Source organism: Emydura macquarii, unplaced genomic scaffold (assembly GCF_026122565.2).
Source record: "Emydura macquarii macquarii isolate MOO-44397 ecotype Brisbane River unplaced genomic scaffold, CSIRO-AGI_Emac_v2 contig_3671, whole genome shotgun sequence".
Taxonomy (NCBI): domain Eukaryota; kingdom Metazoa; phylum Chordata; order Testudines; family Chelidae; genus Emydura; species Emydura macquarii.
In genome coordinates this window covers 1,749,079-1,772,976 of record NW_027133808.1, presented here as the reverse complement: position 1 = coordinate 1,772,976, position 23,898 = coordinate 1,749,079, and the positions used below count along the sequence as shown (strand labels likewise).

Sequence of the window (23,898 nt, the reverse complement as noted above, 5' to 3'; positions counted from 1 at the left end):
TGCCTCCCAGGAGACTAAGCCACTGCATAGATCTTGGCTGTTTTCAACCTATCAGGTTGGTAACTTTGTTCTAATCAGATGGAGAATTAAGCTTCTGGATTTATGGCTGTATATAGCTTTTCATTCACAAAGAGATTAGAAATGAAGGCAAAGTCACAAAAATCAAGGCTCATTCACTGTTAAAGATATACAGTACAAAATTAAAAATTCAATCACCATTACTTAAAGGAAAGTGTTACTAAATCAAAATCTTAGGCCTATCTCTCACAGTTACAACTACAAATACTGCTATGCTTTTTCAGCTACAAAATAGGCCACATTAGTGACATGCTCTTTGGACAAACAAAAGTTTATAACCATTTTAATTCAGGGCTTGATTGTGACATGAACTACACACCCACAGAGGGAACTAAAATCACAACCATTCCCAACATGCCCTGGCTGCCTTCTCAGACCTTGTGTCTGGGCATGCAGAGATGAGCAAGCTCCCATGGCTGAGTGCCTGCTTCCTCCCCTGGAGAAGTTGGGTGAGCGAGTGGGTGGAGCCTGGGCTGGGCTCTGCAGTCACCTAGTGTGCTGAGCAGCACAACTGAGCCATTGCAGATGGTGAGGTTATTGTAATTTGCTGGTGGTGTAGGCGAAAGTAAGGGCAAAGCAGTAAAGGAATTGTGACTCTGAAGTGTATCTTTGAGGCACAAAGCCCGCCAGGGATACTCCTTGGGTAGTGAGTTCTTACTCAGGACTGTACCTAAAGTCAGTGACTAGGCCTTTGAAATAAGGTTCTTACAATTAAATAAAATCAAAACCTTATAAATCTCATATCCAGCTTTCACTCAATGCTATTCTTTAAGACAGAAAAAGGAGCAGAAAAACTCAAGAGTAGCAATAAAAAAAAAAAACCCACACAAACGGTAGATCCAACAGTAATAAGAAGTTATTCCTAATTATTGCAAAGGTATACTTGATCTAATGTGCGCTCACAGGATCACTAAGTACATGGCTTTTTTTTTAATAAAAGAAAATCCCTTTGCCACAGCATCCTGTATGTGTGCTCTAGCTGCTTTCATTTACTTTTGGTCCTTTTAATGACTTCCTCAGTGAAGCACCAAATAAATAATTCTTTCCCGTAAATTATCTACATTTACGAGACAGGATTAAGAACACCAAGAACCATATACCAAAAAGAGCACAAATCAAGAAGGTTATTTCTAGAACAGTCAGGGTGATGAACAAGGCAAGTGAGGAGATATAAAGAGTATTTTAATTAAATAGAATTATATTTTCCTTTTACACCCAGTAGCAATGCTAGATCTTCACGAGTCTGGACCAACTAAAGAAACTCATTCAGATCTGTTAACCAAAGAACATGTAAGTCAGCAGGCACTCTGCTTGATAAGCTGCAAGAAATTTTACAGTGGAAATAAAATTTGTTTATTTTAACTACAGATTGCTGATAGTTGCCTTTTGCTTGTAGGTACAAATATCATCAGATTGTGCTTGCTGTGTACAGCTAAGCTCTGACTTTTCCATTGAATTTACTGGAACAGGGAAGGATCATGACAAGATTAAACAAAAGAGGAAAAACCCCTTGAATTTGTTCAATTAATAAATTATAATGGATAAGACTGAAACAATTACAATGTATGTATAAGAAAAACCAGTTTATTAATCATTTTGTGTTTTATAAACACTCTGGCTGTCTTAGTGTGACTGTCACTCAGAAAGGTCGTCATTTAGTCAAGCTTTACCCAGCCATTTCTTCCCATCAGTGTAGAACTTGCTTTATTTTAAAACAAAAGCTTGCGGAGTGCTTATGAATATTCCTGAGTTCTGCCATTCACCTCCAGCTGCAAATGAGACAAAACTTCCAAGTTTAGGAAAAAACAAACAGCAGTCCCCCCACACTTCTCTTTCCCCACTTTTCATGCATGTCTTAAATACTTTTTTTTTAATTTTAAAGAAAATGCTCATTTTAACTGTAAATTTGTTTTATATGTCTCAGTATTTATGCTATCTAAGCTGGATCAAAAGATGTATTTTGGAGGCCTGCTAGAAAGCAACAATGTCCTCTCCAGTCAGGGGGAAGCATCGTGCCTGAGCAATCACTTTTTCTGGGGTGGAAGAAGTCAATGCCTCTACAGTAAAATTGTACAAGGCACTCATTCTAAACACTGCTCTCATCTTCATCCTCTCTAATCACTACTGATTAGACTTGTGTTAATTAGATAGGTTTGTTCGTATATGGTTCTCTGCTTAAAATGCTTCACTTATTTTCTAAAGTCAAGAAAGGGCCAGTTATGGTTATTTAATATTTGTACTATGTTACAACCCAGAGGCCACAATCAGGCCTGGATTGATAATATGGATCCCTGCATTGGTGGGTATTCGGTGCCATATTTTAATTTCAGATACACCACTGTAAATCCAGAGAATCTGTTTTCCAACTGAGAATGACCTTCTCGAGCATGATACATAGATTAAAATGGGGAATAAATTACAGGCCAATTTTGCTATTCTTATTCACATTCCATAGTACCTTAGTCAGTGAAGAATGCCACTGGTTCCAATGGGATACAGTATTACACAACTTGAGTAAGGGAGGCTGACTTGGGCCCTTTATTATTAATCATTAATTATTATTATTATTATTATTATTATTAAACTTAAGTCTTTCCTTTTAAGGGAAGTGACATTCAGCAAGGCTGACCCTGATGCTGTTTGTAAGTTCTAAATGTGTTTGCTTCTGCTTGTCAGTCATGAAGAGAAAGGCAGCATCACTTTCATCTCAGGTTTAGTGCATACCATCAGTGAAGTGCAGTAAATAGCAAACTCTGCCATAATTATCCCACATGAAAAGCCAAAAGATCCAGAATCACACAGAACAAATTAAAACTGTGTATCTTGATTTAATGAGCAGGCAGTTCAGGGGCCACACTGGTCTTTTAAAACACAGGCCCTGACTCTCACTGTCTACAGCAGTACATCAGAGAATGACAACAAATACCTATCCATGCTCAGCCCAAAATATCTGTTCTTTCTTATGAAGTTCAAATAGTGATATCAATAATGCATGATCTTGGTCACAATTAAGTTCATGGCAAAACTCCCATTGACTACAGTTGAAGCAGGATTGGGTCTAAAATTGCCTTCTTTCCTATTCATGCAGATTGGACACATTTATGAGGTGATACGGAGTAATTTGCTTGTGTTCTCCATAATCCTGGACAGTTAACTTCTCCAAACAGTTTGCCCTCCTTACAAGTCTGCTGCTGGCAAAAACCCCACATGGATGGAAAGAAATACCTCCCTACTGCCACAATGAGCTTTGCTTAACAGTTCAGCTGAAAAGAACTAATATAATTAGTTAGCATTCAGGTTACACTGATTGTCCCTAATGACAAACAGGCTGGCCAGAAACAAGATCATGAGCTTTAATATAATACAGGGAAATATTTTCTATAGTACACAAACCCAACAGCTTCCTTTATAAATCTGCATCTGTCTTTAAAATCTGGTTTATAACTGAAGCCCTTGGATGAGAAAAGGTTATAATAAAATGTTTATATTATAAAAAAAAAAAAAAGAAAGAAAGAAAAGCCCAGACTTGCTCATTCTACTGTCACTAATTGCATGCAATGATATTAATGACCCAGTAATTGCTATACGAGTGGCACTGAAGTGGAAAACATCATTTTGAGGCAGAGTTCATCTCTAGGTGGTAGAACTTCACTAGTGACTGAGTTAATGCCAAGTGACAGTTTAGAATATAACACTACAGATGAGAAAATGTGCCACTCTCATGGTTATAATAGTTTAGATGGACATGACGTTATTGCTTTGACCGCGTAGAGTCCAGCAGTAACCCCAATAAAGTGCCACAGTCAGAGTTTGCCCTACAGATGAACCTCATTCCTTTCAGGGGAGATGCTCTCTACTATAACAATCTAGAGCAATTTTCCACATGTTTGCTTCAATAAAAGAATACCTTCATCTCCTGCTTTTACATCAAGCACAACAAAAGCGTGCTTTATTGCAAAACACAAAAAGCTATTTACATCATCTAACTATCCTTCAGCAACACACAGTTTGGCACCTTAGTGCTTAGATCAATTATGATACTATTGGATAGCTTTGAACTTGGCAAAGCTAATCAGAAATTAAGTACTGTTGTGATGGTTATATGTGCGAGTCTGTGTCTAGAACTATAAATGATCACTGTTCAGATCAGGGCCCAAATTTTCAAACTTGGGTGCAGCACTTAAAGCGAAGTGGCTTAACCTTCAAAGGTGCTGAGTGCCTGTTATTCCCATTAACTTCAGCAGGTGGGTTTCCAGCACCTCTGGAGATCAGACCTCTTTTACTTAGGAGCCTAACTATCAATTTACATACCAACTGTCTAATTCGGAACACCCAAGTTTGAAAATGCTGACACATACATGTGACTGGATAGGAGGACAGATATTTTAAATAAAAACAATGTTAATCAAATGTTAAAGCAACAGTTATTCTTAAAAACAATTAAAATAATGTTAAATCCATTTGAACGTCATTTTGTCTAAGGTCACAAATCAGTTACAGTATATGGCCCTGATCCTGCAATCAAATCTACTAGGACAGATGCCAGCACCCATGTAGAGCACCACTCAAGTCAGTGGGGTTTCAGTGAGCTCACCGCATCAATAGGTCTGATAGTTGGATCGTGGCCTACAAATGCATTTGCATGATAAACAAAATATTTGAAAATTGATTCCTTTTCAACTTATCTGCCAGGCCCTGAGTTCAGAGCTCTTTGTTTTCTCTGCAGCAATTACAACGTCATAAGCATATAAAGGTGAATATTTTCCTGCACTTTAGTTGCTTACGGTGTCATCAATTAGTGCATCAAAAACAGATAATCCTATTAGCAAGTAAAGCTCTGACCAACTTTTTAAAACAGTTTTTGCTAGAAGGATTCTATTATAATTTTCCTGAATACTGCGAACAAGGAATCACTGAACCACTTCAAAGAAGCACTATTATAGACTATCTCAGGCCAAATCCTACTCATTTTATTCACATTAGTATTTGTATTGACTTCTTTTGGACTGAAAACAACTAAGGTGTGGTCCTAGTTTATAACAGAGCTTGTCAGAAATTGAAATTTTAATAGTTTTTTCATCGAAATTTCCAATATTGACTAAAACCAGAGATGGAATTCAGCAAACAATTTCACTGAAATTTCACCCTGTTTTTCAGCCAGTTCCACTCTATAATATAGTTTGTCTAGTGCAGTTCTCAGACAAAAAATTATACATGAGCCAAGGAAAGTATATTCTGGGAAAATGCATTTCTGATCTCAGGTTGGTCTCTAAGTAAGTAGGGAAATGATTTCTGAATGTTATATTGTGTTTTATTTATTTATCTTTTAGATTTATAAAAACTTCTGTAGATGCCTATGTAATTCTCTGGGCTCCTGTTCCATTAATTAAAAATAAATACTATGCAATAAAAATAATGTAATATGAACAACAGCCCAACATAAACAATTGCTTATCCTACTTGGATAGATGAGTATACACTAACGGAAATACAGAAAAAAATGAATGTAAGTTGGTTTCTGATATGTGTGTTTCCTGTTTTTAGTTTATAAATATACTGAATCTTAATTAAGGGACCTACTCTTCCACCTTGCCATACAAGTAAGTCCCACTGATTTTAATGAGATTGGGGCCTGTTATTTTTTTAAAAGCATTTCAATTCTCTTAATGCTGATTTGCACAATGAATAAATGAAGGCTCCTTAACAAGGAATTTGTTTTTCTTTGTACATATACTATATCTCCAGTATTGTTAAATCATTTATAAAGCTAAGCAAACTAAAAAAAATTGCTATAAATAGTGGCTGAAAATACTAGTATGCTATGAAATATTAAAAGCAGTTTCATTTTGAGCAATTCTTAAATAATTCTTTCTTCCATTCTAAGCAATCATTCTTAATTTCCTGTCTGCTCACATATCCACTTTGTATATAATTTTTTTTCTCACCGGCTCCCATCCTATTAACAATCAGAGCAATCTTGTTCTTTCATTTGCTGCCCTTGGGAACAGAGAAGTGGTACTTACAGATTTCCTGCTGTAGTACCTCTGTCTAGCTTTAAATGAGATAAACTGTCAGTATTGCCTAGGTAATGGCACTGAATATGAACAAAGTCCATCAATCTAAAATAGCCTTATTCTCTTACAAGCCCTGTGTGGTCTGGGACAAAAATCCCACTGGACCTTGACTCCATTAGTCCTGCAGGTCTTAGACTCTGTTAGAAATTTGAAGTTGTGCAGATGCTGATTTTTTTTCTCCAATAATATTATTTGTATGAGTTATATTTATATGTAATTTGATAAGAGTTCAATGGTATTGCTGATGTATCCCTTAAAAAACGCTTAACAAACTCAAAGATTGACCTTTGGATATCATTTTACACCAAAAAGAGTTGGAAGTCATTCATTTAATTGTCTGAGGAAGAGGAGAAAGAGAAGGAGGAAGGAAGAGAGAATGTATTTCATGTATAACCAGAGTCAAAAGGTAGCTTTTAACACATGGGCTTTGCCTGCTGGAAAAAATGCAAATTACATTAGATTGCTACAAACGTATGATCTTCAATAAAAATGACTTTGTATAATGGGAAAAGAAGTGAAAGTCTGGTATAGGTTTTGTGCAGCTTTGTGCCATTTAAACCAAAAACATTTAATAAGGCCACCAATGGGTATTTTAAAGTGTTCTTATGTGCTGTTTGACAGATTCCAAGTACAGCAGACTGAGAACGCTGTGTAAGAAGTGTTAGAATCTTCAGCCACACTGACTAGTTGAAAATTAAAAATTCTTTTGTCAGAATACAAAAATAAAATTAGATGCTCACGTAAATCTGCTTGGTCACACAAAAAGATTTTACTTCTTTCAAGTGAGCCATATTTCAGGGCACAATCTGTATAGTCTTTTAATGTGTTCTTTCATTGACAGTTATTGCCTTTTAATTGTAACAGAAAACAAACTGATAGCATAAAAGCCTTATATAAGGTTTTATTAAAAATCCACTTAATGCTCAATATTCAGAATGAATGTTTAGATCTTAAAAGCCACCCTGCTATCAAAAGACTTCTCTGAGAGCTAGCCCTGCTAGCCAGTCCAACCTTTTAGATCAGTGAGGGATTAAAGATTTTTTTTTAATTTAAGCCAGAAGCCAATTACATAAATAGGTCACTTGAATAAGTTGACAAAAAACATTTAAGGGAAGCCGCATATTCCATTTTGCTAGTGTCAAAGCAAATGATCATCTAACAGTAAGTTGAGCTAATGAGGTTGGAGGAAGACTAGGGGCTTCAGTGGAATCTTTTTATAGGGACATTCTGAAGCCACTCCTTGGGTCTGAAGCATTCTCCATTGAGGAATAAAATTGATGTTCCAAATTTCTAAAGTGCAGTGATTACATTGAATATGGCTGTATGTGCTCCATATTCAGTTACTAAAAGGCTTTGAACCTTATTTCTCTTTGCTTTACACTACAGAAGGGAGGAGATGAACAGAAAACATGCTCCCTTCACCACAATTCTATTACGGTGGTGATTTGAGTAAAAATGACATTGTCTCTTCCTTCAACTCCATGGAGGCCCCTTCATGCAAGATCAGTGCATCTGGGGCTCTGCCGTTTGTGGGGCTAAAGACATGCCTGGCTGGGAAGGGGACAGAGCCAAAGAAAAGTCACTATGTAAAATCTTAGTCCTCATGAAGTCAATGGGAGTTTTGCCATAACAACTCATAACAACTTTCCCAATTAAGATGATTTTGCATTATTTTATGCACTTTTGCTCCACCTTAAAAAATTTCCTCTTCCACCTCGGGAAGGTTGGCTCTGCTAGAGGTTACTGGGCCTCTTCATTGAAGACCCAGCCTTTTGTGGATGTCCTAATATCACAGAGATTTCCTGTGCGTTTTGGGACATACAAGGGGTAGAGGGCCACACCTCCTACCCATTACACAGAATGGCAAACACAAGATGAGATGATTTAATAGAAACTCCACATCCTCAAATCAGCAGTTTTCGGCCTATCTTTGTCCTTCCCATGGACATTTACATTGAAGGGCATGATTTAGCTGGATGTATTTAATTACAGATTTCCTTAGAGAATTATGGTATGCTAGTTAAATAGCTGTATATTTTAGGATAATCTAATGTGAACGCATCTCACATCTCAACTACATTTGACCTCACCCTGCTCTGTTGGAAAGAAATCAGACAATATGGCAAAAGCAGAAATAGATCTATTAATTTCCACAGAACCAAAAATTGATTATAGCAAAGTAAGGAAAAGCAAGGACATTATTCTATGTCATAGAGTGATGCTGTATAGAAGGAATGATAAATGGAGCCCTGCGCAGTGCGCAGATACAAAAATGTGGATCCACATACTGCGAGCATCAACGTCTATCCAACACACAACCCACACTCCTTGCTTTATAGCTACCCACATCTCCACCGCACTTTCAGTCCCAGGCCGCCAATCAGCTGTTTGGTGACACACCTCACCACCACCGCCACCTATCGGTCCCTGCTAGCCAGAGTCCTGTAGTCAGCTAAGGCCCCGCAGAACAGCCAATTGGGCTGCCTGGGGAAGCGGAGGGGAAGGGGGTCCTGACTGCTTGTGAGGGTGCGGGGAGCAGAAGGGGACCGGGCTGGCCGGAAATTGAGGAGGAAAGTGAAGGAGGGGGATGAGGGGAGCAGGAGATGAGCTCTCCACTGGGGATCCTCTGGGGCTGGGCTTAGGGGGGGCTTTCTTCTCAGGGTCCTGTGGTCCCGGGGCCGGGTTCTTGCTTGTTGCTGCCCCTGCTAATGGGGGAGCCGGTTCTGGGCCCCAGCACTCGCTCTCCGCTCCCCCGGGACTCCCCCATTGTGAACTCATCTCCTGCTGGAGGAGGGATGGTTCGGCCTGGGGGATCCCGGCTCCTCTTGCAGGGATGTAGCAAGTCCAGGCTCCTGGGGGATCAGGGCCTGCTCCAGGGGACTGTCTTCCCCCAAGGCTGCTGGCTGGGGTAGGCACCCTGTGGTCACCAGCCCAGGGCTCCCTCCCCGCTGAACCGCTGACTGGAGGCCAGTTCCCGGGGCCCCCCTCCAAACAACTGATTAGAGGGCACCTCCCGGGGCCCCCCTCCTAACAGCTGATCAGTGGCCAGCCCCAATCCCCAGATCTTTAAGGCAGGGAAGCAGTGTCAAAGGCTATGAGCTGTAGACAGTTTCCCCACCTTTGAGAGTCACATCCAATCCATCATCCGCAAAAAACAGTCCATGGATATGAAGTGGATATCTGCGAATTTGCAGGTCTCTAATGATAGAATGCATCATCACCACTGTATCACTACTGTTACAATCACTAATGTATCACCACTGTTGTACAATTGCACTAAATCTGATACAAAGTATTTCACGTACAGTACCAATGGAAAAATTGTAATCTGCTAAATAGTATAATCCTGTTTATATGCATGTATCATCTTTGTATCTAAAGCTATGAATATTTGCTATGTATTTGTATCTCAAACATGTGTTGTGTTCCTGGGTGACGCCTCAGACAAATTTATATTCAGACTAGCCATCCATGGGATGACGGGCCATTAATGAAAATCAGATTTTCAGTGAGCTCTTTTTGGGGAGGCCTCAGACAGCGTGGAGCTCTGCAATTCAGCAAAACAAGTAAGGACATGTGACATGGACATGTGAACTAAGACTCCATCTTTGCCAGTAACTTTCCATGCACACATCACGGACTGAGCTATAAAAATGCAAGCTGTGACATCACTGCTTTGTCTTCATTTCTGCTTCTCATCTCTGGACTGTCATTTTCTAAGGCAACTCTGAACAAGGAACTGAATGACCGCCAAGCTGTTTGGGTAAAACCAGAGACCTTTAACAAGCTAGCAGATTTAACATTACTACTAAAATCCTGACCCGCAATCTCTGAAAATCAATTGTAATGTATAAGATTCTTTAACCATTTAATAACTCTATTCTTTTCTTTTATATTATTAAGCCTTTAATTTCAGTTACTAAAGGATTGGTGGCTACAAGGGTGATTTTGGGGTAAGATCTGAATTATATATTGATCTGAAGAAATGGCTAATCCTTTGGGATTGGAAGAACTTTAATATATGATGAATATGGTTTTCAGTAACCTCTCATCATAAAGTTCAGGTGTCTGAGTGGTGAGAAGGGCTGGATTGCCTGAGGAGGACAGTGTTTAGCTTCTTGTTAACCAGTCCAGTGGGTACCAAAGCTCGTTTGTTACTGGTTTAGTGAATCTACATATAGAATAAACCACCCGTTTTTTGGGTGTGTAGGCCCTGTTTCTTGCAGTCTGCGCTGATTGTGGCATTCTTAGCAACGACCCAGTTAAAGGGACTGTGACACATAGTTTGTTCATTTTCATAATGATGTGCAATATCATCCTTCCAAATTTGGCCATTAGCAACATTAACTCTTCAGACCAGTTACTTACACTGAGTAGAACCTCCCTGCGCAAGTAGTCCCAAAGACATGAATTGGATTAATGGCAGATTAATGTACAACTCGATAAGGTATTGGAAAATAGCCATTCTTTCCTAATGTATTTTAAAGAACCCTTTGGTTTGTGAGGACACTTTTTTTTTTTTTTTTTTTTTTACATATAAGTATTTAATGGAAAAAAACTGCATCCCCACCTTTATACAGGGCTTTTCTACATGGTACTTTAGTCCACACCAGAGGTGTATATCCTAATGCATGCTAGCATGTTGCAAACTAACTGACTTGTGTGGACCCCGGTGGCACACATTAGACATTCCTTAGTGTGTATTAATGTAGCCCAGTTTCCAACGGTGCTACATTAACGCATACTAGGGGACAGGGCCAGCCTGAGATGTGGGCAAGCTAGGCCACTGCCCAAAGTGCCAAGCTCAGGGGGGCGCCGTGTGCAGTGCAGAAGTGTGTTACTTGGATCTCCCACTGACCTGACCTGCTGAGAACCAGCTGGGCTTAAGGAGGTAGCCAGGCAGGTGAGTGGGAGTGTCTGGAGAGGGAGAGTGTCTGGATCTGAGATGCAGGGGGGCACCTGGAACTCCTTCAGAGGAGGGGTGCCGCTCCTCCCCCACTGCCATCTGCAGCCTTAGCTACTCCTGCCTCTGCCCCCATCCCCCCTGCTTTATAGCCACCCCTGGCCAAGCTACTGTAGACTAGGAGCATCCTGTCTGCTGCACAGAGCAGGCAGTAGGGAAGGGCTGATGTCTGACTTTTCCCCCTTCCCACACTCTTGTACCCAGTTTCCGCTGTGCTGGGTGGGGAAACAGGAAGCCTGTCTGTGCAGCTGCGTCTGGATCAGGAGTGGGAGCTGCCGGTGGCTGCTACTGTACTGAACTGAGCTACTTCAGGCTCCTGAGTGCTCTGCTTAAAGAGACAGCACGCTGACACACACACTCCCCCCAATACACACACTGTCTCTCATACTCCCTCTAACACAGACTCCTCCAACACACACACACACACACAGTCCCCCCAAAACTCTCTCTTTTTCTCTCACACATACTTTCATTACAAATTAAGCACTGGGGGGAAGGCAGTAGGGCCTGGAGGTGATGGAGGGGAGCCTGGGGTGCCCACAGGGGCCAGGATAATGTGGGGGGCGCCCACAAGGAGCAGGGGTGCCAAATACAAGTTCATCAGGGTGCCATTTTCCCTAAGGCCATTCCTGCTAGAGGACTGTCACCAGTTCTTGATGTGGTCTTTCAAAGAGTCTCTACTGCCCCTTATTGGCTTTATTTGGTTAGCCCTTGGTCAAGACAGTTCTTGGCCCCAACCTAACTAGGCCTAGTAGTCTGCTTCAGCCTTTTTGGGCTGTGTTTCTGGAGACAGCCTGGTGCAGGCGTGTCAGGTAGTTGTTGTCCCAGGCGTTTCTGCCTCCTTTCCACCACTGCGCTCTCTCCTTTTATAGCAGGCCTTGTCTCCCTTATTGGTTGTAGCTGTGGATGCCTGCCTTCACGATTGTCAGTAGTGACAGCTGTGTAGAGGTGTGGACAGGCTGCTTGCCTTCTGGCTCTGCTCAGTATGGGGTTTGAAAAATTCCAAAGGAAATTTTAGTGCATACTAGCAGGATCCACACAGGCCCTGACATGCTTGTGTGAACTAGAATTTACACTCCTCTAGTGCTGACTAAAGCATCATATGGACAAGCCCTGTCAGACTTTTGGGGGGAATTGTGGATATGAATATCTTTTTGTCTTATATTTCCATCATCAAAATATCTAGGTGCCATGGGAAAGTATGGATTGAAAAATGAACTTAACCTCACCTTTTGCCTATGGCACATCATATAATGGTGTTTCTCTACCAGGTGTTATTTCCTTTCCCACTTCATTATTAGCAGTGTCATCATGGCCAGTATCCTACTCTAAGGATCAAGCCACAGTGAATTCTCACGTGAGGCTGTGTTCCATAAACCTCCCTCCCAAGATCATGACTCATGATTCATCTGGTCACCCTTTCTCTAGAGAATGCAGGATCTTACAAACCAGTGCCTCCAAACCAGAATCTGCCAGATGGGAACATACTGTCAAAAATACAATGTAAAAACCATACAGAAGGAGAAATGTTACAACAAAATATTTGTGTATCTCATGCAATACATAGCTCAATGCATTCTTCCAGGGAAGCTGAGCATATGTTAAATTGAAGGTCCAGGAATCTGGATTTTATGCAAATGATTTTGAATCCTAATTTGCATTGATAATAAATATGCATCATGTTATTTACATAATTGACAGCAAATATCCTGATTACCCAGAACTTAACTTCTGACAGGGCTTTATCTGGGAACAAGCTTTATAGACTTGGGAATTGCTGAGCTCCTAGCTGGCTCTGGCATATCTCTGGGCTGGTGTTTAGGTAACTCTGGCTTCTCTCTGAGGCTCTGTGCCTGGCTGCTCCTTGTCCTGGGCTGGGAAGGAACTGGGGCTGAACCGCTTGCTCTGAGCTAGAAGGGGATCTGGCTGCTTACTACCATCAGCTGGTATTTCCCTGCCTTGCCCGTTATCTCTAGCCAGTGCTGAGCTCTGGATACACCTCATCTTTTGCACACTAACTGGGATGGGGAGTGGGCTCTACCTGCTACTTCCAGTTTTTGACACACACACACACACACACACACACACACACACACACACACACCCCTGTGGCCCAATATTGCTTTAGCCATAGATATAGGTCTGTGGCCATGGGTGCGTTGTGGCACTGTGTTCTACCCTGTGGTCAGAGTCGTCCAAACTGGCTCTTCATTGTTAGAGGCCGGGAATACTCTAATCATACAGATTCCACCTGGAGCAGCCCTAAACATAACTGCCTAGAGCAGGGGTGCCCAGCCTACAGCCTGTGGCCCATTTCATAAGGCCCGCGGCCTGCCTGAACACAGTACACTAACAGCCAATTCATTTGCGGTTTGTTGTCATGTTTACATCATTTTAGTTCAGTTGTGTTCTTTTCTGTTTTTTTTCTTGTTGTCTATGTTTTATGCACTGATTTCTTTTATTTGTTTTTAGATAGACAATACTGTGCATAGAAACAACCTCTCTAAATATATATGAAACAGAATCTGTTTAGCCCTCACAAGGTTGTGCTTAGGTTTATGTGGCCCTCCTGTGTAATAAGCTTGGGCATCACTGACCTAGAGCATCTCCTCAGCTCTCAAGTTTCTGGCTCGGGGCAGCCTCTTGGACAGAGTGGGCCTGAGTTGGCCAGGCTAAGGGAGAGGTTAGCCAAGGGGCAAAAAGGCCAAGTCCTTGCTCCTTCCCAGCTGACCATGCCCTTTTCAATCTCTGTCTTTGCCCTCAGTGAGGCAAGCTTGGTGCAGCACTGATACCGCTCACCATATGTGGTATTTTGCTTAAAGCCTCAGCTCCTACAGGCATGAGAGAATATGTGAGAGTTCCAGCTTTCATAAAAAAAAGAAGCCCTCATGCTGTGGGAAAAAACTTGAAAATGTAGCTCCTAAATCCTCAAAAAAACAGAAGTCAAAGAAAAAAATGTATTATTTTTTAAAACAATCTCATGATTTAAGTCATTTTGGGATCCAACATGATTGCTGAACATTTGGATTGGCAATACTGTTGGTGGCAACATTGTCGCTGATTCCCCCATTTTTAGCCATGTATCACCTGTCCTCTGAGCAGTGCAGAAGCTGTGGAGCAGAAGTAAACGGGGCTCCAAGGAGAGTTAATGAAAGCAGCATTTTACATCCAGATTGCAAAGGATGTTTCTAGCTCTGCTCCCCTCAGTTCACTCATCTGATGAGTATTAGACCTGATTCTGGTTTTGCTTATGCTGGTGTAAATCAGGAGAAGCTCTAATGAACTCAGTGGAGTTATCCTGATCTAAAACTGGCATAAGGAAGATCTGACTCAGGCCCATTATCTTTCTCTGAACCACTGAAAACAAGTGAGTTTCAGCTCCACTATACCTGATTTCCAGAGCTACTGAGTATGCACCAGCCCATTGCTTCAGCGAGGGGTAGTGGGTGCTCATCACTTTTGAAAATCAGATCCAAGGACCCAGATCCTCAAAGATATTCAGTTGCCTAATTAGTTAGGTGCCTAAATATCTTTGAGAATCTGGGCCATGGTGCTTAAGGGGACTGCCAGCATAATACCAAGTAGGCCTTTTGTTGATACCACAATAAGCAGTAAGTGGCAGGCCATGTTGTTAGGCAATAAAGTATTATTGCAAGTCTAGTATGGTTTCTAAGCCACAAGACTGCAGACTGAACAACTTCTGACACCCAAAGAATGCAATAATCCTCCAGGAAAGGCAATGTCTATTATGTCTTATTGTTATAATGAAATAATTACAGAAAAATAAAGAAAATGAGTCATACTCATGGATTTATCCAAACAATTGTTGACACAGACACAGACATGATGACAGGCATGACAGTCAATCAGAAAGTTCATTCGTGCCCATAATTCTCAAGTCATAATTATAATGGTGCCATTTACTCCACTGTATCTGGTCTACCATAGATTTTTCCCTAAACTAGCATTAAATAACTGAAATATTTCCTCCTTAAAGCCAGTTATTTGTGTACAAACAGATATTTTTACGTTCCACATTTTCCTCAGTATTACATGCAACTATCACAGAGTCTGATCCTGCAGTTCTTGCACAGGTGAAGTTCAATGGTTTTTAATGGGAGCTTCGCCTACACGATCAGGCTTTTCCGCACCTACTTTTAATAGACAGGTGTTAACCACACAAAGAAAAAGATGAAAAGAACCAAGGTCCACCAAATGCCCAATCTCCCCGTAATTGCAGGAAATGGACTTTATGGAGAATGCCCAACTCTTACTAGCAGATGATCTCTGCTCAGTTCGCCAGAGAAAGATGGAATGCCCACAAGGCTTTGAATGAGATCCTTTGACCCTAATGTTAGATGGCTAAATCCTTGGCTGATGTAAATTGGCATAGCTCCTCTGAAGTTGAGGGAACTATGTCGTTTTACACTTGCCGAGAATCTAGGTCATAATCTTTAATAAGATTTGGCTGAGTCCAGGTTTTGATACCCTTACTCACAATTAGTAGACTATTACCTTGCAAGAAGCCCTGTTGATTTCAGTGGGACTCATGTTGCAAGGTTTTATGTGAGCAAGGGTGTAGCCATCTGGCCGTTAAGTACCCAAAGCTATTCTGAGAAGCCCTTATAGGCATAACTGTACAATCTATAGTGATTGTACACAAACCAAAAAAAAAAAAAAAAGAGACAAGAGGCCCTACAGATGCAAGCAGGGAATGTCAGGCATGTTGTTGAAAACAAGAAAATATTTTAAAAGAAAAAAAAATACAAACCCAGTCAACTTCTTCTTACTTGTATACAATGTACATATATAAAAAAGAAAAAGAATAAACAAACACCAATTTGCACTTACATATGATGTAATAATCTTTGTTCCTCTGAAATTCCAGGCCCCAGAGGTTAGGGCTGAACTCTTGAAACTTGATGGTAAATTTAACATCTTGATCTGGCTTGGCACAGTTGAGTAGAGGTGTGTTGTCCTTTTTAATAGTGCAGCTATCTGCTTGGTCTTTATCAACCATGTAGACCTTATAATACTCATACTGGCCAACTGTTTTAGAGTCCACCTTTGGGCATATAATATCCAGTTTGTCTCCTATTTGTGGGTATAGTACCAGTCCTTGTCCAGGAAGGAATCTAAAAGAACCAGGAGAAAAGGGAAAAATGTGAGACCTTTGATAAAGACTGATTCAGACAAATGGCATTTGAAATGGGCAAACAGGAATACAATTCCAAACCATACATGACACAGTTGAGCAAAGTAGCTGTTCATAGTTTGGGCCTTACAATTTTAAATCAACAAAGTATGTATTTAGTTCTTGGTAATTAGAGCCAAAGTATGTCTTATAACTAAGCACTGTCCACTTTGGGGGACTTCAAAAGTCTTTGTGTCCCAGGCAGGCACAGTGATTACCAAAGCTTCCTTGCACAGCTAACCAACTCCACCAGTCAGTGCAGGAAGGACAGGGTCATGACACCCTTCCTCCTCCCTGTTTTGGGTAGCTAGTGTCTCTAGCCTCATACTGCCTTGCACTTATTTTGCTCGATTCCTGCATGGGAGACCAAGAGGTGAGAGATTTCTTGAACCTCATGTGCCAAGGCAGGGCACAATCTAGCCCTTAGGATTTATTAACATATCAGTTATTGTTTGTATTGCGTATTGTCTAGGGAGCCCCAGTCATAGACTAGGACTCCATTGTGCTGTACAAACACAAAACAAAAAGGCACTTACGTTCTACCGCCAACATACAGTAATGTGCTCAACCTCACTATATAATCTCCTCTTCTCCCTTTCACTGTCCGATCCCATCGACAACACGGTCGTAATCTTTGCAACATGGTCTTTTCCAAACCTCCACTCTTTCTCTACCAGCCCCTTTGGAAATTCTCTGACACAGATTTCATAATTCTTAGTGAATCACATGGGTTGCTAGCATTTTGTTTTTCTCCTGCTATTATGTATTTGCTGTTGACGTTAATTAACAGGCAAGCTTCATCAAGAACATGTCAAGTTACTTATCATAATTAGTCACTCATCGATCAAACAATAGGGCTTATTTTAAATTGTGCCTTAAAAGAAATGTTTTACAGACCCATAAAGGAAAACTAAAAATAATTAATTGCAGTATTGATTCAGCCACAAAATGAAGAATCCTATTCTTGCAAGGACAAAAGCCATTGCACTTTTCTGCTAATCTTTTTTTGTTAAGATGTATTTGTTCCAATTAATGCCTCGAAGAAAGTCTTTAGAGCTGGAACTACTGATACAATATCCCCTAATGCCTACAGCTAAAAGTCTCTCTTTCTTCCCTTTCTTCTGCCTGCCAGCCATACTGCTTGCAAAGATCTTCCTTAATGCAGAATTGCTCTGAAAAACTGAAACAATGGCTTCCTAATGAACATCCATCTTCAAGTGCTAATACTAAACAACATACTTAGAAAACCCAGCTTATTTTCAGGCAGTCATCCTGCAGGCTCATTAAAACATTAGAGATGGAGAACAAAGCTGTAAGTCTAGAGCACCCCCATCCTTTAGGTAGCTAAAGGAGCCCACCAGTTTATAGCATTAGTATTCGGCCAGAAGTTGCTAACTCAGGTCTGAAAATAGTGATTGCGTGGTCCTGCACAATGTGAGTTTATGATTTGTACTAATGAATGAGATTATTTCACTCACAAAGCCTGTGGAAGAATTATATTTGTTGTGAAGCAGCATGTCGCAGAGAAAGGGAATTGTAAAGACAAATGCATTAAAAAAACCAAGATAGTATTATGGCAAGAAAAGTGCATGTTGCTATAATTCACTGGATCCCTCTCTCTTGTGCTGTTTAATTAAATCAGTGTTACCAATATTGGGTTCAGTCATGTCTACTAGGCACAGGCCTACATGGGGGCCAATGTGAAGCTGCACTCCCTCCCAGAGCTCATAGGCATGCAGGAGGAATGCATCCAGTGCTGCATCTCTGCTTTCTCCATGGCAGAGATGGCCAGAATGGAGAAGCCCCACCCTTGCCTTCTTCTCCCTGTCGCCTTTGGAGAGCCACTAGCAAGGAGTGGACAACTCTGCACATGGAACCTAAGAAGTGTTGGGGCAGGGAGAGAATTTATTGCACTTCTCTCACATATACCAGCACAGAGGCTGACCACACTCTTGGGGCAGGGAGTGAAGACTACTTATGCTCCTCCCCCTTGTGTGCCAGGACAAAGGCCAGCTGCTGTTTGGTCCTAGTCAAGTGAGTATTTCCATTGCAGATGATGGAAATACTTAATGCAATTCACAGACGCACTTACAGGACTGGGCCCCTTGTTTTTAAGAAACCAGTTTACATTTGCATGTAACATGGACATAAATATCATATTTATTGGGTTTGAATATGTACCTGCTTACCATAAATCTTGACAACATCATTTTTGAAAAATAACACAAAGGAGCTTTTGAAGTTAATGCTAAATTTTCGGAACAATGGGTCAATAGGGATGAGTGAATTGAATGGGAGTTTGGAATGAAAAAGGAATACAGGCCAGAGCCCAAAATCAGTATGGTAGGACAGTTTTCAATTAGAAACAGCCACATAGTGGTAAATGTGCTCTGTTGTTATTCTTGTTTGGCTTTGTTTTTTAAGGAAATAAATAAATGCAAAAGAAAAGACAAATGGAAGGGGAAATAAAAGATTAAAGAGCTATAAAAGCCACTTAAAAGCCAGGAATCAGAATGTAAAGGATAGAACAGCCCCATTATACTGTTTAAATGTGTTTTACAGGAGCTTTAACTGATGCACTGGTTAGACATTACAGCAGATGGAATATTCTGGCTATGTGTCTGCACTCTGCATATTCTGAAAATTGAACCTGACAAATCTACTTCCACTCCAATTTTCAGACCTCTAGCGTTTAACACTGTTGAGGTAAAGGGAGGGAAAAAGTGCGCCTGAAAATGAAATGTTTGTGCTGGGAGCCTGATTGTGTTGAAACCTTCTCCACAGTTTGTGGTTTTTTCAGTGACCTTTTCAGGAGCAGAGTTGTTGCAATTTACTTTCCCTTGAGATAGTAACTTATAAATATGGGTGGAGACTGTAAAGATCAAGAAGAGCTTCACCTCCTTCATTTAAGTGCCATCACAGAAATGTACAGTGATCCATAACTGGAAACAGTTATTTCACAACAGCATAAGAGTAAGGCTGAGATTTTCAAAAGCTGGAGACTAAAGTTAGGCTCCTAAGGTATATCTACACTGCAAAAATCCCCTGCAGCTGTGAATCTCAGGCCCAGGTTAACTGAATCGAGTACGCAGAGCTCACACATTACGGGGCTAAAAATATGAGTGTAAATGTTCCCACTTGGGCTGAAGCCTGGATTCTGAGATCCTCTCACCTCGTCAGGTTTCAGAGGCCAGTCTCCAGCCAAAGTGAGAACATCTATGCTGCTATTTTTAGCCCCAAAACATGAGCCCCCTGAGCCTGAGTCAGTTGAACCAGGGTCTGCAACTCACTGCTGTGCAAGGGGGAGGGGGTGGAGAATTACAATGTAACCTTATGTTTTTCATTTAGGTTCCTAAATAAATAACCTGATTTTCAACAGTGCGGAGTAAGGCCACTTACCTAGGTGCCTAAATATGGAATTAGGAGCATAATTCTAGGATCCCATTTTTGAAAAATCTTGACCTAAATCTTTACATCTGAAAATGGAGGACTACATTCAGCCTTGGTGTAAATTAACAAAACTTCAACAGGGCTGAAATTAGCTTGTAATATTTATATCATTGCATCTACTGTTCAAAAATTTTAATCATAGCGGGCCAAACTCCTCCCTGGGGAAATGTTTGAAGGGTTGCATCTATGAAAATAAAGCCAGTAAGTTGCTCTCATGTACAGTGCTAACAAAAAATTCAGTGCTTTGAAGGCAACTAAGGTAGCAGCGGGTTGACTGCAGTGTGAAGACATTCACACATCCAAAATCCATCCAAGTACCCTGCAAGTGTTTTGAAAAGTGTGCATGAGAAGGTGCTTTCAACTAATTAAAAGCTTATGTCAAATAGAAGTGTAACTAATACAGAGGATCAAAAAGTCTTCTGAATCCCACGAACGATGCCAAAGCAGTGGTGCCAGTGGCATGAGTTACGCTAAAGGTTACCCTCTGGACTGAGCCTCACAGCAAAGATACATTAATTACGCCTGAAACTTCTAGAGCAAAGTTCCACAATATGAGGCTTAGAGGCTAAATGCAGACCCCATGGTCTAAAACGCTACCCTTCAGCAGCCTACTTTCAATGCAGATTTCCATTGCTGGTGAATTCAAACTGGCTCTTTCTGTTAATCTATCCAGGAAATACAAAAGTACAAACAAATACTAATGGGTCAATAGACACATTACACACATGCAAACTGGGGGACAGAGCCTTCTTCCATTGAAAGCAATGGGAGCACAGCATATTTTCCAAGAATGGAAGTTTTAGAGCCAGGAGTGCAAGACCAGAGGAGACTGAGGGACAAAGGTGACTTTAATCTACTTTCATCCCTCTCCAATCCCAGGAATGGGATGGCAGCCCCAGAGATGATCTAATTTGCACTTGATAGCTGTCTGAGGTCCCAAGGGATCGTTTGCCTGACCACACGGACACTCCTTTTTGCCCAGGAATGTCTCTTATGCTGGCAGCCCTACACCAACAAAGAAGTCTCCCATTTCAGCATAATCCTCAGGGGAAGGATCTACTGGTTATGGCTCCTTTACGCAGGGAAGCTAAAGGAGGCTGCTGTGTGGTCAAGAATCTGGCCTACATAAATTTGTCATCACAATGATTACTTTGGGAAAGTGTGCAGAAAATATATTAGGTATAGCGAAAGCGGTGCATTGAAATTAATGTACTTTCTTTGTAGGCATGTTCATACAGTGCATTTTCACTGAGGGTCCAATATTGGTTGACACTGTTCAAAATCCCAAGGACACAAGTCCCATTTATTGTTTAAATTATTCACATATCTTGGCCTAATAAATGGTAACATGCTGAGTATGACATTCCATTTTCCCAAGAAAATATTCTCAAAAGAAGATTTTTTTTTAAAATTGTAGATCAAATATTCATGTGCGCCAAAAACAAAAAAAAGGAAATTGGGGGACTGGGCAGGGAAAAGAACTGGGAATCATAAGGTCTGACCCTCTACTCCCATTAATATTACCTTAATTTTCTACACTACATTTTGTGCTTCTATGTTAAGGCTCAATCGTTTTCCGAAAAATATGGCATTAATATAGTATCCTGGCCAAAGTACTGTAGAATTTAAATGTGATTTAAGAATTCTATAGCAAGGATCTTATTCTCTATTAAATTCTGTATAGTTTTAAAACCAATTTCTTAAGAATGTAATTAAAATTTATAGAAACCTATTGCATTCTCCCTTATTAAATTATATAGGACTTTTCCATAAGAACATAAGAATGTGATCCATCCCGTCACCCTTTCCCAGCTTCTGGCAAACAGCATGCCCATAAGGGTAACCTGTCAAACCTTCCCTACTTCCTAATATTAGACTGTACCAAAATTAGGAGTACATCTGTAAGTGGAACTTTTCATTGAGAATATGTGCCATCCTTACTACATAGCTACTTCTGAAACTGTAAAATAGTCAAGGGAGACAAATTTTTAGAGAGACTACATTAATTAATCCTGACACCAAAAATACAAACTGCCTGCTTTTCTCAACCAGGGAAACTGTACATACTCTCAGCCTTAGAAATTTCCCAATATTGTTTAAATGAATGCAATGATAGAAAGCATGCTAGTACCTATTACCTCGAGGTAACTGGGGAAAGAGTGGCAAGTTTCCATGCTCTTATATCTTACCTGAAATAATTGGCATCAACATTTAGTCTTAAATTAACATGACAAAAATAACCCTAAAAAGGTGAACAATCAAGTTGCTTCTTAAAACTGAAATATGAAACCTTCCGTTAAAGAAATCCCAGCTACTTAACTTTATGAATTTTAACTACCAGTCTAACTATGAAGTTACTCAGTGAAAAGTTTCATTAAGAAAATGTCATGAATACTAATAGCCTAATATGTTATATGTGGCCATTGTTACTTGTAAAAGTACAAACTGCAGCAGACTAAAGAATGTTGTGTCATGTATATCTCCCTATTTAAAAAACAAAACAAAATAACGGCCATTAAATAATATGTATATTCATGATCTTGCTTTTAAAACAATGACAAAATTAGTATTTTGTATATCATTTTGCCAATGGCAGATGTGTTTAAACTAAACAAAAGTTCTAAAGGGTTGATCCAAAGCCCACTGAGGTCAGTCCATTGATTTCATTGGGTTTGGGTCAGGTACCAATGGCCTGATTCAGAGCCTGTTAAATTGAACAAGAGTCTTTCCGTTGACCTTATGGGCTTTGAATCAAACCTCAGATGACTGGAAACAAGTTCGAAGTGAATGAATTGTCTGTTTGAGTCAGAAATACAACTTTTTATATCAATCACTTTTTTATTCCATTTCAGGTTATGACTATAATTTGGAGGCACTGCACTCCTCATTAGAAATGGTGTCTATGCATTTTCAGAAGCATTAACTTTCTGGTCCTGATCCCACTGTAGATTAAATCAATGGGAATTTTGCCACTGAGCTCAATGGGAGCAGGGTCAGACCCAGCATATACTTAAGCCACCCAGCAACTGCTATGATAGAAAGAGCAAAATGAGTTGCATCAAAAAAGATGAAGGTGAAGCTCATCTTCCAAAACTCATATGGAGTTCAGTTTTTTTTTAAAAACTGCCACTACTATTACACAAGTCCTCTGAGAGAAAAATTACCTCTGACTGTGAGATTGACACCAAAAATATATGATGATTGAATTAGCAGAGTAAACTTTTAAAATTTAAAGAAATGTATCATTTCAATTGACTTAAACATGGCTTGGAAGCAAGCTACTTTCCTTGCCAATGTTATATGATTAGGCTATCAGAAGCACGTAACAAGGTGTGACTCCAAATTTTAAATGAGGTACTAGTTAAAAAAACAAAAAAGTCAACCCCACATCAAGGGTTTAATTCACCAAACCCTCACTCATACCAGAAGTCTTGGATCACACAAGAAATCTCATTTACTTTAATGGGACTATTCATGTGAGGAAAATTATCTGCATTAATAAAGGACTGCAGGATCAGGCCCAAAAGGAGATTTAACACAAAAAAAAAAAAAAACAAACAAAAAACAAACCACAGTTATAACTATAGATCACAGGAGAGTCAAATTAACAAACTACAAAATATCACAATGCAAGTTTCTAAAACTGGGGCTCTTTTACATTTCCTTTCGTGAAGGAAGAAATTAAAAAAAACCCTCAACAAATGTACTTTTTGGGCTTGGAAACATTCTACTTATTTCCTGTGGCAAGCCATTTGAATACAAAAGCTTCAAAATACTGTCCATTGAAATAGTAACTATTCTCCATACTCTATTATTAGCTTGTGCAGTGCCTGCTCATTCCTTCCTCATCTCCAAGGCACTCCACCCTGCTTCTGTCTAGATAGGAGGAAGGGCAGGCAGTGTGTTGGCAAAGGGATGTGTCAGGGGTTCAGCCCCACTTAGAGCTTGTCTACAAGCTGGGGTGTAAATCTACTCCACTTTGAAACAGGAGTAGATTAAAGTGCTCTGAGGAACTGCTAGTGCATGCCCACACAGACACTTATCATGCAGCAGGTTAGTGCTGGGCAGATTTACACCCCAGCTGGCAGCAAAATAATGTTCATGTAGAAAAGTCCTTTAGTCTGGACACAGAATAGCAG

The 23,898-nt window shown here is 40.3% G+C and overlaps 1 protein-coding gene across 2 annotated transcripts in view; it reads right to left on the bottom strand.

Annotated features, from left to right (window-relative positions):
• Nucleotides 1-23,898, bottom strand: part of EFNB2 (ephrin B2) — a 51,314-nt gene that overhangs the window by 10,014 nt on the left and 17,402 nt on the right. For both annotated transcript variants that reach the window (XM_067536814.1, XM_067536815.1), the window contains exon 2: nt 15,967-16,250. In XM_067536814.1, coding sequence (XP_067392915.1) covers nt 15,967-16,250 — 284 coding nt within the window. The remainder of the gene's footprint in view (nt 1-15,966; nt 16,251-23,898) is intronic.